The sequence below is a fragment of the Nannospalax galili genome, unplaced genomic scaffold (assembly GCF_000622305.1).
Source record: "Nannospalax galili isolate Female #2095 unplaced genomic scaffold, S.galili_v1.0 scaffold126, whole genome shotgun sequence".
NCBI lineage: Eukaryota > Metazoa > Chordata > Mammalia > Rodentia > Spalacidae > Nannospalax > Nannospalax galili.
The window spans coordinates 2,133,973-2,148,115 of record NW_008355275.1 but is presented as its reverse complement, the minus strand read 5'-3'; the positions used below and the strand labels follow the sequence as shown (position 1 = coordinate 2,148,115).

General features: G+C 45.4%; 1 protein-coding gene across 1 annotated transcript in view; it reads right to left on the bottom strand.

The window, feature by feature from the left end:
- The window catches only part of Ldlrad3 (low density lipoprotein receptor class A domain containing 3), a 287,400-nt gene that overhangs the window by 117,700 nt on the left and 155,557 nt on the right, over window positions 1-14,143 (bottom strand). The window contains exon 4 of the mRNA XM_008852383.3: window positions 8,952-9,086. Coding sequence (XP_008850605.1) covers window positions 8,952-9,086 — 135 coding nt within the window. The remainder of the gene's footprint in view (window positions 1-8,951; window positions 9,087-14,143) is intronic.

The window sequence follows — 14,143 nt, the reverse complement described above, 5'->3', positions numbered from 1 at the left end:
TCCTGGCTGCCCTAAGCTGAGCAGCCTCTGACACAGGCTTCCATCCCTATGATATTCTACCTTGCCTCAAAGCATCAGGCCCAGCTGATCTCAGACTGAAGTCTCTGAATCCATGAGCCAAAATAAATTCTTCCAGCTTTAAATTATTTCCTGCAGTTATTTGGTCACAGAGAAAATGTGACCAACATGTTATGTCTATGACATCATACCACTCAGGAGGAAGTTCAAAGTCTTTCATTGGGTTCCTAGGCTTCCAATTCTCAGACAGCCTACTGTAACCACCCCAGCTTCCTCCTAATTTACTCTTCCTGCCTTTAACAAAGATTATCTCCTTGATCCAACTTCTTGGGGACTTCTGAATTCTTTTCTCAACAAGGCCCAGATGGCCATGCTTCCAGGTTCTCTATACTGTCAGATTCAACTAGGACCCTGCAAAGTGGGTTTAGCAGGTACCTCACTGTCTATCTCTGCTCATACTCTATATCTAACCAGACTCCTCATCCTCCATCATCCCCAGGTGATGTCTGATCACCCTGGCTTGACTAAAGCAGGAATTCTGTCAGGTCCATAGAGGCAGAATCCCTTCTGTCCCTGTGTCAGTTATTTGCTATCCACTCACCCAACCATTTTCTTGGCTGTAAATTCTACTTTTCCTTTACTGTATTTGGAATCAAGTCCAGTTCTTTACAGTTAGCCCTTCAGAAATTTGGGTTCTACATCTGTGACCCCACTAATGGGGTAAAAATATGCTGAAAACTGTCTGTACTAAACCTACTTAGATGTTTCCTTGCCATTACCCAAAGAACACAATGACTACTTGCACTAAGTTTTCATTGAATATGGGATTCTGAGTAGTCATGGTATGATCTAAAGTACACGTGGACTGGAGAGATGGCTCAGCTGGTAAGTGCACTGGGCTGCTCTTGCAGAGGATCCATGTTTGGTTCCCAGCACCCACATGGCAGCTTACAACTGTCTGTAACTCAAGTTCCAAGAGATGTGACATCCTCTTCTGTCCTCTGTGGGCACTGCACAACATGGGTGCACTTACATAAACACAGGCAAAATAATCATATACATAAAATAAAAATAGTTTTAAGTACACCAGATCTGTGCACAAGTCATAGGCAGAATGATACCATTTTACATAGGAGAACTGACCATCTAAAGATGTGGTATCCACAAGAAGTTCGAAGTTCTGGAATCAAAGCTCAGAAATATAGAAAGACACCTGTACAGAGGAATTTTTTTCCTATTGCAATAGTTTTTGAGTAAAATCTGTTTAGACAATTTCAACTTCTGTTTACCTCCACTTTTCCTTTGCTATCTACATGGGGCAGTCACACGACTCTTTGCTTCTAAATGCACCCTGATCTCTCTCACCTCCAGATCTGCTCACCCATCATCCCTCCTCCCCATGCTGTACCTCTCTTGTCCAGTTAAATCCTCCTCATCCTTAGGGATTCATCTTCAGTATCATTTCCTCAAGAAGGGCTCAGCACCCTATGAATGGTCTGCCGCTCACCTCAATAGCACCCTGCATGTGCTTTGAAACATGCCAGTTGCTTTCCCTACATGCCAGTGACCCACACAGTAACTGTCTCTGTGGAGTACAAGTTCTATCAGAGCAGAGACCACATCTTTCCTGTTTTCTGCTATGGCTCTTCAATTCTACGATGCCCATCCCCACCTCCACTTTAATATGTTGAAATTGAGTTACATCTTAGCATCAATAGAGCATCACATCATTTCTCTCTCAACAAAACATGAAATAACAGTGAAGTGTATGCTCCACATCTTTTTTCTCTTAACTCTTAAAAAATCATTTTATTGATCTTGTACCATACAAAATTTATTCAAATGATATCCATTTGAAGTGGTAAGAGCACAGTCAGAGAACAGGTCACCTTGTCACAAATCCATTTGCAAAATCCTTAATGGCATCTTAAGATTTAACAAAATTTGCTATGTCCATGTGTCTCCTGGAAATAGTGCCTCATTTATTAGCAGCAATCAATCAATAAATAGCTATCAAATACATGTGGCCTGACAGAATTTTCCTGAGAATTCAAAATTTGTCATTTTTTTGCTGTCATAAGCATACTGTCTTCTTATAGGCAGGCTAGAGCCCTGCTGGCCTTGGTGAGAACTGATCCTGGACTGTGGGGGTGGGTTCAGGTCTGTCCCATGTGCCACCACAGTGTCCTAGAGTCAGTGGTATCTCATGGCAGATCACTGAAATGCAAGAGACTATGCCCCTGTGCAAGCATGCTGTGTGCCTCTGGTCTCCCTATGTCTGCCCATGTTTTGTTGCTTGGTGTAAGCCCAGAATCCAAAAGCAGGGGCATTTCCTTTGGCCATTCTGCCAGTACAGGAAAGAGGGTCCTAGAGAGTAGGGGTGACCCATGAGAAGGAACACAAAACTCTACATGTTGGCATATTTCAGCATTAGCTAAACGATAGCTCTTTCAATGAACTATGTACAACATACTTTGGTGACAATGCATAAAAGGCACAGAGCTAGCAGTAGCAGCCCAGTCTGTTGACCCTTCTGCCCAGATGCTCCCAGGGTGTTCTCCTTGGTTCCATTAACTACCTACATAGTTATTCCCTGTAAGCACAGGCACCAGCAATACATCAGGGCAGCCACTGGCTAATATAGGTTGACTGGGGAATTAGGTTTGGAGGATGGAAGAAACAAAACCAGAAAACCAGTGTCCCAGGCATGTGGAAGTCAGAGAGGCCGACCTGTGTACAGAGGTTCTTCCTCCAGATCCTTTGTGGAGAGGAGAGAGAGAGAGAGAGAGAGAGAGAGAGAGAGAGAGAGAGAGAGACCTAAGGAGTACATAGGTTGGAGGTGTCCCTCAAACCTAGCACAGCCCCACCATCCCCACAGCAGAGCAGCTCTTTGAGGATTCTTCTCAGCAACCCCAGGCCCTTCCTGGTCTTCCCTGGGACCTGGTGTCACTTGGTCTATCCACTCTCTAGTCCCTCCAAATCCCTGTCACTATTTCTGTTGTTGCACATAGGGTGTGTCTGTGCCTTAGGTGGGTGTCACTTCTTGGTAACAGTACTAGTTTAGTAGGACTACTGTAACAGTACCACCAACAGGGTGTGGAGTTTGAACAACAGGAATCTAATGTCTCGCAGTTTGGGAAACTAGAGTCCAACTTCAGGGTACTGCTGGCGATGGGTACCTCTGTAGGCTGTACTGTGATGGACAGTCTGCTCCAGTCCCTCTCTTGGCTTCTGGTTTTTGTCCACCTCTGCTGAAAGTATCCTCTCTTTCCCCTTCAACTCACACTATTTTTTCCCATATGTTTCACACTATGTCTACAGCTCAGACTCCCTTTCTATAAGGACACAAGTCATATTAGAGACCTACCAGTGGGACCCCACATTAACTAATTACATCTGCAGTGAGCCTGTTCCTATAAAAGCTACCTGCCGAAGAACTGGAGTCAGGGTTAGGATTTCAGCAATTTAATTTTGAGCGGTAGAACCACAATTCAACAAGAGGCTGAGATCCCAGCATGCACACAGGACTGGAACCTGACAGGTTCCCCACCCACAACTACTAAGAGAAATGCCCAGCCTGAGGGCCAACCACACTCAATTGCCAAGGTTTGCCTCTCTCTTTCTCCTCTCTCCTTACCCTCCCCATACATGTGTACACACATGTACAATATGTCTGCATATACACACACACAAACACAAGCACAGTGACCTTCTGAAGAAGAAACAGGACAAAGCCATCGCTTTTGATTACTGATGAGGTGCCAAACCTCACGCAGCCTTCCATCTTCCTGGAGCCTTATCACCAGGGCACAGAAAGGAAAATAAAGATGCTCTGCCTGTTGCCAGGTCTCCACTAACTCCCTGTAGGCAGCTGGCTTGGCAGACCTCATCTTGCCAGCATTCTATAGGGTGGAAAGCTGGGCAGCATAGTGCTCCCCTGCACTGAGCAGAACATGTGAGCAGGAAAAGGAGAAGCAAGCCAACCTTCATGCTCTGCTGCCCCTTCCCAGCACCCTTCTAGCTCATGCACTGGGGCTGGGCTGCCTCCTGGAGCTGAGTGCCAGACTATAGGCAGAGACACAGGGGCAGGAAGAGCGTTCCCTGCATCAGACAACTCAAGTTTACATCTCAGCTCCCCACTCGCTGTGTGGATTTGGCCAAGGAGCGACCTCTGTATTCTTCAACTTCTTCGTCCAGAAAGTGGAGGAGAGATGAGCACATGCTCCCAGAAGGACGTTGTTAGGACAGACCAGGAAAACACAAACAGGATGCAAAGAAGGGTTGCAGAAACACAAAACACCCAAGACCTCCACCTTGTGTTCACTTGGGACACACCCCCAAAAGGAAATGATGGTAGAACATGTGAGCATAGACTACTCATTCTTTCACTCACATAACAAACACAAACACGCTGCTGTAATACACAGAGCTCAAGTCAAATATTGGATAACAATAATAGAGATCGTTTCCATTTATCAGCCTTTACAGGACCCACGATATACAAGTCACTGGGCTACTAGGTAGGACACCTGGGATTAGAGAGGCAAAATGGGCACACCTTCCATTCTTTGGTAGATAGCAGAGGTGCCTGCCACAAGGGTCACCTTGCATGGAGGATCTTAGTGGTCCTCTGATGCATTTGGCTAGTGACAGTGCAAAGCTGAGAGGCTGAGGAAGATAGCTCCATGTGTGGTATACCCCAAGAGTTAGGCTTCCTGTCTACATGCCTACCAGCAACTTTTCCTTTCTTTTTCTTTTCCTGTTTCTGTGAAGAAAAGTCCATCAATGTGGTTCAAACATGTTCACTCTCTAATTGGATGCCAAGTGATTTCACACATGGCCTGAGGGTGGTAGGGTCTCTTCGCTACTTTTCTGTGATAAAATACTCTGACCAAAGCAACTTAAGGAAAAAAGAGCTTATTTTGGCTCAGGGCTCCAGATGGAGAGTCCATCATGGCAGGGAAGGCATGGTGGCAGGAGCATGAGGCCAGCTTGTCACACTGTACAACAGCCAGAAAGCAGAGAGAGCAAGAACCAAGCAGGGTATAAACCTCAAGGCCTGCCCCCAGTGACATACTTCTTCCAGGAGGGCTCCATCTTCAAAAGGATTCACAACCTTCCTAAACAGTACCACTAGCTGGGATCAAGCTTTCAAACACATTAGCCTGTGGGGGACTTCTCACATTCAAACCACAACACAGGGCTTCCTGTAAAGATTGCCAACCTGACAGGGCTCAGCATTGACTAAATATATTGCCCAAAGATCAACAATTTTTATACTGAGTCTTGAAAATCGGAGCCTAAAATTTGGGGTATTTTTAGGTTATTGAGACCTAAATGTTAATACCAGATCAGTCAAAAGTTAGAAAGTAACACATTTTGAGTGTTTCTAGATCACCATGCCATTCACCTTGTGTTAATGTGACAAAATCCCTGACACAAACAACCTAAGAGAGGAAAGATTTATGTTGACTAATGGTTGCAGAGGTTCCAGTCCATTATGGCAGAGGGTGCACAGAGAAAAGCAGCACATTTCAGGACAGCTGGCGGGGAGGAGAGGGGAGGGGAGAGGAAAGGGAGGGAGAGGGAGAGACAGATCTATTGGGAGAGAGACTGAAAGAAAATGAGAGAGAGAAAGACTGTTCCCTTTTAAAAATGTGTCTTTATTTAAATGTGCTCCTTTACAATCTCATCCATGCATATAATGCATTCTGAGCACCCTCACCCCCAACTCTCTCCTATCCCTGTCAATCTCCTTCCTCCCCCTTACATGTCCCTTTACAGTATTGATGTCTTTTTGTTTAGTTTTTCGATCCACTGAGTTTAACCATCTGAGTGGGCATGGGTGTGGAAATATCCATTGGTGCTTAGTGGGCTCAGCAGTGGGTATACATCTGAAGGCAATGACTGCTCTTCCTCCAGCATCCACCAGTAGGCAGCACCATAGTTCAGCATAGAAGGTAGGGTACCATGGGCCCCGCCCCATCCATGGCTGGCCATAGACAGACCTGGTCTTGTCTTACTCTAGGGCTTTTCCTCCCAGCCAGCTGGGTCTTCCCATCTTTGTTAATCCTGTCTGTGAATACCCTCATAGACACATCTAGGGATAGGCTTTTCTAATCTCCTAGACACTTCTCAATCAAATTGAGAATCAAATTGAGGATCAAAATGAACCATCATAACTACCAATTATGTCCAGAGACCAAACGAAAAGCTTGGGTACACCACCAATAATTTCTAGAAATGTTCTATTTGTGAGAGCAGAATAAAAAGAAAGAAGGAAGCAGAACTTCAAATTACTAACTTCAGCCAGACTACAGAGACACCAGCCATCCTGCCTGAGGACAAACAATCTGCCTCAGCAAAATGGCACAGAAGAGTAGGGAAGTAGTGTTGGAGATGGGGTATTGTCCAAACCATCAGCATCCCTCACCCTAAGGCTAAGACTTGCCTGTGACCCTTTCATGAAAACCTCAGGCATCATGAGTGAGTGAGTCTAAGATACATAAAGACACAAGAAACTATGTAAGAAACAATATAGGAAAATGGCTTCATCCCTCCTACCTGAGCCAATGTTTACTTGACTGTGATTGAAGTTCCCCTTTTGGCATCTACCACTGGCTATACTTTGGCATATGTTTTCATTTATAAAAATTGGACTCTGTATAAAGGATAGCCATAATCCAAGGGAGTTTAAAATTCCTCAGTAAATGGCAAGAGTAAACTTAAGGCTAGTGTAGAGCAGTGACTCTCGGACTTGAGCAGGCATTAGAATCACCCAGCCACTGGGGCTGTTAAGACGCAGTGCTGGGCCGAGGCTGTATAGGTTCACTCAGTAGGTCAGCACTGAGGTCCCAGCACCTGAATCCCCAGAGTCCCCACATACAGTGGTAGCTGTGCCTGCAGCTGATGGATGAAAGGTTACCTTTTGTAAACCACAGGTGGAGAAAAGACCCAAGAAGTGGGTTTTCCAAGCAAGAACCTTTCCACTCTACCACACCATTCATTCCACTTAGCTCTTCCTGCAGATTCTGGCAAAGTCTATTCTGACACACATTTTGTCTTTTCTGTGGCCCCTGGGCATAGAGTTCAGAGATCATAATCCCTGCTTGGTGGTCACTCTCCTGGTGATGTATGTGTGGCCCAGTTGCTCATTCATGCATGCATTTGTAATGACACAATAAACACCAAGCAAAATAAAAGCTAGGACCTTGAAAATAACCTTTATTTGCTCCTATGAGATTTACCCCATCTATTGGCACTTCCCAATGGATAAGTGACCAGTTAAATCTCTTGCTATTCTTGTCCTGATCTATACACATGACTGTACAGAAGAATACTGAACAACAGTCAAAACAAATGAACTCAGGGGTGGGAGGGATGGTCCATCGATTAAGAGCACTGGCTGCTCTTCTAGAGGATTTGGGTTCAATTCCCGGCACCCACATGGCAGATAACAACCATCTGTAACTACAGTTCCAGAGTAATCTGACACCCTCTTCTGATCTCCACAAGTATTGAATAACATGGGTGCATTTTCATACATGCAGACAATATATTTATACATGTAACCTAAAAATGAACTCTATCAACAAGCAATAATATGGGGGGATTTCATCTCTACAACACTGTTAGGGGAAAAAGTAAAGATCACATTCAAATACTACCATTTTATAATATTAGAAATATATATTCTTTAGGCTGCCTTAAAATAGATGAACATTTCAAAATCTTTCTACTACTTTCTAATTACTGAATAAATACATGTTGGGGGGTGGAAATGTAGCTCAGTGGGAGGAGTGCTAGCACAGCATGCACAAAGCCATCTCCAGCACTGCATAAAGCCAGGCATGGTAGCTTATGCTTATAATCCTAGCACTAGGGAGATGGAGGCAGGAGGATCAGAAATTCAAGGTCCTCTTCAGTTACATAGTGAGTTTGAGATCAGCTTTGGAATACATGAAACTCTGTCAGAAAATAAGAAGGGAGGGAAGGAAGGGAGGGAGGGAGGGACAGAGGGATGGAAGGAGGGAGAGACAGAAGGAGAGAGGGAGGGAGGGAGGGAGGGAGGGAGGAAGGAAGGAAGGAAGGAAGGAAGGAAGGAAGGAAGGAAGGAAGGAAGGAAGGAAGGAAGGAAGGAAGGAAGGGTGGGTTACTGTCTTGATGGGGGAGGGAGGAACCTTATTCCTCCATGTCCTTCCCAGCTTCCTTGACAAAGCTCATCCTGACCTCCAGCTGTAGCCTTCAGTATACATAAAATAGCTCCCAAATCAAGAGACTTGATGTGCTCAGGCAACTCACAGAAGAGGGAACAAAGTGGTAAACAAGCATAAAGGTGTGTTGGTGCTGCCCATAATCACAGAAATGGAAGCATTTGGGGAGGGTATCATCTCATGACTACCAAGTTAGCAAAAATGGGGGAAAAACAGAACAGCAGTGACTCTTCTCGGTGATGTCAGGTTAGAGCTGACAGACGCAACAGTGTGAACTATGAGAAAAATTCAGCCAGCTGTGCAGTGAAATGTGGCCATGATTCACGCTCACATCTCTCTTGGCAGAATTCATTCTAAAGAAGTAACTCAAGGGAGGGAAGCAACTCGGATGGTCCCCAACAATGCAGCAACTTGGAAAACCACAGCAGCACAACACAGCAGGCAGCACCCAACACAGCTGAGGCTGACTGTAGTTTGGAAGGAAAAATGTATGACATTTAATACATGAGGAAGCCCAAGTCCAATTGGCAGGCACATTGTCATCAAAACATGAAATGTGTATCTACCCAGACAAAGGCTGCAAGGCCAAGTAAGGGCAAAAATTACCATTGCGGCAGTGTTTGGAGGTGGGCATGGGTATTGTTTCTCCATCCTGTGTCTGTCTCAGTGTGACTGTTGTGGTGTGCTGCAACTATTATTTTAAGGCAAAGTGGCTCCTACCTAGAGAACTCTCACAGCTCTCCTCATCACTGTTGTCCTGACAGTTATTCTGTCCATCGCAGATGAAACTCTTGTCGATGCATAGGCCGTTCCTGCAGTGGTAGCGGGCAGTGGAGCAGAGCAGGGGGTTTGCTGCTGTGGGGAGAAAACAGAGAGGGTCACCAGGGAGCCCAGCCTGTGCCCTTAAAGTCCCCAGAACCTCCTCCAGGCAGCTGTGTGTCCCTACTTGGGAGTAGCTAGGTCAGGCTTAGGGTCAGACTCACAGCCCAACCCAGAGACTGGCCAGCCAGTGACATGGACAAGACAAGCCTTATTCTACCCCCTTCTAAATGGTCCTTCTCCAGGCCACTAACCTGGTGCCCTGTGACCACACCAACATGGCCAGAGGTCAATGACTCACTCTGAACAGTCAACCCTAGGTTGGCCATCAGCCTTTACTGAGTCTAAAGCAGAATCCAGAGCTCATGGACTCTTTATGGGGAGTGAAGAACAGAATGGCTGGTGGCAGGAGACATGGGAAGAATGGCAAGTCAGAAGCAGCAGATGAGCTGGAGACTGTGAGCCTCTGCCATCAAGGAAGGGACCAGCAGATCAGACTCAAAGCTGCAAACGATCCTTCTGATTCTCTCTTCTCTCTCTCTCTCTCTCTCTCTCTCTCTCTCTCCCCTTCCTCCCTCCCTCCCTCCCTCCTTCCCTCTTTTCAGTTCTGTATGTATATGTGTGTGTCTGCACGTATATATACAGGTTTGTATTTATGTCCACATGTGTATGTGGGAGGAGGCCAGAGGTCTTTTTCAGTTTCTCCCCACCTTATTTTCCAGATAGGGTTTCTCACTGAACCTGGAGCTTTCCAGTTGGCTAGACTGGCTGGCCAACAAGCCCAGATGATCTGCTTATCTCTATCCCATACCCCGCCCCCAGAGCTGAGATGGCAGACTCACACCACCACATCAAGATTTTTAAGTAGGTGCTGAAGATCTGAACTCAGGTCCTTAAGCTTGTGTGGCAAGAACTTTATCAACTGTGCTATCTCCCCAGCCCCTCTGATGCCTTCTCTATCCACCAGACTCCTTACTATTCTTCCAAGTTCTCTATTTAACAATGGTCTTCACTCATCTGTCACCAAGCAAACTCCTGATTGCACCCAGAGGGGTTGGTGACTATTCCTTGAGCAGCGCCTCCATGAGGTCACTGTTCAAGGCACTTTCAGGGATGTTAAAAGAAATTGCAGAATTGGGCCATGAAGTCCAGGGAAAAGACGTGGCAACTGGTAGTCTGAAGCAGACAAAAAGCTAGTGAAACATATATGCAATCTCCACAGGAAAACAGTACTGACTGGAGAGAAGGCTCAGCCATTGAGAGCACTTACTGCTCTTGTAGAGGACCCAGGTTCAGGTCCCAGCACCTACATGGTGGCTCACAACCATCTGTAACCAGTTTTAGGGGGTCCAAAGACCCCTGTCCTCCACAGGTACCTGAATGCACGTGGTACACATAAACTCACAGAGGTGTGCACATGTGCATACCCCACCACACATACACAAAAGAAAAAAGAAAAATAGTACTTCTAAACAGTGATACTGTGTGACTGCTGCAGCCATAGCCCATGATGCCAATCTTCCTGCCCACAGAATTTATTTCAGTATCACATGAGATGCACGAGAAAATGTCCAGTGCCAGGTCTGACAGGCGGCCACAGTTCAAATAGTGTGATCCTCAATCTCTCAGCTATCTCTGTCCTGGACCTACAGAGTGTGAGACCTCTGGTAAGAAGGGACAGTGGTGATAATAGGAATTGTCCTGGACCTCAATAAGGAATTGAGCCTGAGCTGGGACTGCTCAAAGTGAGAAGAACATCAGAATGAATGCCAGGCCCAGCCCTGAGGGTCTTCAGTATCAAACCCAGTGTCTCAGTGGTCTTAAACTGCAGGGTGGGGTTGGAATCTGTCTACTCCACAGCCTCTCTGAGCTAAACTGAGATACACGGAGATCACAACTGCAAAAACTTAGTAAAGTTCACGGGTTATGCAAACCTGAAGGACAGTAGACTTTTACCCCTCTTTATTCAACACAGAAAGTTTAATTTGAAAGGTCAGAGGAACGAGAAGAATGGGTAAGTGAGAGCTCTGAGTTTTAAGGCTGAGGGGCCAGCCAGTATAAAGTCAAACAACAGTAGTCTGGCCTGAAAATGGAAGGGTTCATTATTTAAATCACTGTGGGCCAAAGAATGGCTCAACTTATTCAAGCAGGAACCAAGGTCTGACTGAAGCCCAAACCAAAATGGGAAAACCCAAAACCACAAATCACATTTGGTTTTTGTCCGTGGCAGCAGTCCAAACCCTTCTGTCCATCAGCATCCCACCACAGTGGCCTTCAATTCCCTGGGACCCAGTGGTCACATCTGTGCAGACAAAGCATCAGTACCAATCAGCTCATTCAAAAGGATGGCCTGGAAAGGCAGGCTAATGGGTCCAGGATGGGGGAGACAAGCTAATGCAAACACCCTATGGGGACACTGCCAGAGTGTCATCATCTCACTTTAGCTTTAGCTTCAGACCCTTTCAGACTTTTCCAAAGAAGAACAGTCTTAGTCTTATGTATAAGTATGTACGAATGGATGCATAAGCATAGTACAGATCTGCATATGCTTACATGTATAAGTATGAAAGGCAGTCATAGATTGATCTTAATAAATATAGTCAACAGGACCTGTACTGGTTAGTTTTTGTCAACTTGACACAAATTAATAATACCTGGGAATAGGGAATCTCAAATGAGGAATTTCTTACATTGGATTGGCCTGTGGCCATATCTGTGAGGCATTTTCTTTCTTTCTTTTAATATTTTTATTTATGTGTTTGAGTGTATTGCCTGCATGTACATAAGTGCACCCCTGTCATACAATGCCTGTGGAGGTCAGAAGAAGGTGTTGTGTTCCCTGGAACTGGAGTTATGGATGGTTGTTCACTGCCGTGTGAGTGCTGGGAATGGAATCTGGGTCCTCGGAAGAGCTGCCAGTGTTCTTAACCACTGAGCCATCTCTCCAACCCCGAGGCATTTTCTTAAATGCTAATTAATGTAGGCGGGCCCAGTCCATGGTGGGCAGTGCCATCTTTTGGCAGGAGGGCCTGGACTGTATAAGAGGGTAAGCTGAGCAAGCCAGAGGCAGCAAGCCAGTAAGCAGCTTTTTTCCATGGTCTCTGCTTCAGTTCCTGCCTCCAGGTTCCTGCCTTGAGTTCCTGCCTTTGCTTCCTTCGGTGATAGGCTGTAAACTGTAAGCCAAATAACCCCTTCCCCAAGTTGTTTTTTGGTCATAGTGTTTATTACAGGAACAGAAAACAAACTAGGACAGGGCCATTAGTCAGAATATATAAAGAATCATCACAATCCAACAAAAGCAAAACAGTACAGAAGAAAATGGGCAAAGGTCACAACAAGGAATTTCCCATTAAAGGACTGGCAAGTGGTCAAGAGAACCTTGGAAATAATGTAGAATGCTGCCAGTAATAAAGCATCAGGCTGACCCAACTTAAGGTCCTAAAATATAGGTTGTTGGCAAGGATGTAAAGGAGAGGAAGTGTCCTAGACTGAGAAGGGGGAGCAGTTGGTAGGTCTACCTCAGGGAACAATTAATTAGACTCCAGTAATTTACTTCCAGCTGCTATATACTCTAGAGAGACCTTTGAACAAGCACAAATATAAACAAGGTGGCACACACCTTTAATCCCAGCACTCGGGAGGCAGAGGCAGGCAGATCTCTATGAGTTCAAGGCCAGCCTGGTCTACATAGTGAGTTCCAGGACAGCTGGGGCTACAGGGAGACCCTGTCTCAAAAAGATCAAAAAAAAAAAAAAAATGTAAAAAAAAAAAAAAAAAAAAAAAAAAAAAAAAAAAAAAGCCACTGTTCATAGGAGAAAAAAAAACATACTAGAACTGACACAAATGGTCACTAATAAGGAAACAGTGTCCTACATTACACCAATGTGATACTCTAAAGCCTAAATTAGTTTTTTTTTTTCTGTCAAGAGCCAGATAGTTACATACTTGCTACTCTACTGTGGCTCCAGGGGCCACAGAAACCCCTAGACTTGAGTCCTGCCCACCCCCTGCAGGGCAGAGACCAAGAAAGGAAGGTGAAAGGATGTATCCCAAGCCAGCAGCAAAGCTACACAAAAAGGGCTCCCTCCATCAAAACACAAATGGCCAATTCATGCCAAAAAGGTGCCAGGAGCTTGAGAAAGAAGTCTCCATCCACTTTCTCGGTGCCTACTGAATCTCCATTTATCCAGCTCCCAAGGACAGGACAAACTAGATGGAAGTGGGTGAGGCTGCTATCCTGTGGACACACTGGCAGCAAGTAAGAAAAGCCACCAACCACTAGAGGGGATGGAGGCTAAAAATATGTGACCTCAAGAATTCCAGGACCTTAAGAGAGTTTCAAGAGACCAGAAAGTTCTAAAAACAAAGGTAACTCCATTGCATACCCTAGTCTAAAAAAAAAAAAAAAATCCTGAGAATGACCCTGAGCTGCTACCAAAAAAGGTAAATGTTGATGAAGCTGAATTGTAGCCCACCTCAAAAAGACACCTGTCAGTGAGTGATGGTACCCAAGGCATCAATGTTCAGTCACCAGGCAGATGCTCTCACCAGAGTGGCAGATCTCCCTGGGGGCCCAGGCATATCAAAGTCTCTTACATGAATTCCGGGTCTCTACATCTATTTGATAGGCTTGGCCAGGCTGTAGAGCCAGTGTGCACAGGCCCCTGTGACTAACATTGAAAACTTCAAGTGGGCTGGGCTCAAGCTTAGGGATTTCTGTGGCCCATGGGGACTGGCCCAGGACCTGCAAACTGCAAATACTGAGCCACCAGCTCATAGGCTGATGAGATGGTGCCTACTTCATGATGTTATAGTGTGGTTTCTTTGAGCAATGCTTTAGGCATCCCAAATGCTTATACTGTCTTTATCCTCACTAAGGTTTACCAATCACTGAACGATGTAATTTTACTCAGTTAAATACACAGAGAAATAGTGTGTCCTGCAGTATCTATTACATTGGAGATGGAGAAAACTGTCTGTGGCATCAACTTAAAAGCACCTTGGGAATTATTACCACAAGAAACGTTGAGCTTTGATGGTCTGTTTCCTAGTCCACAGGAAAGAGAATGAGTCTCTCCCTGCCAGAGGGAGGG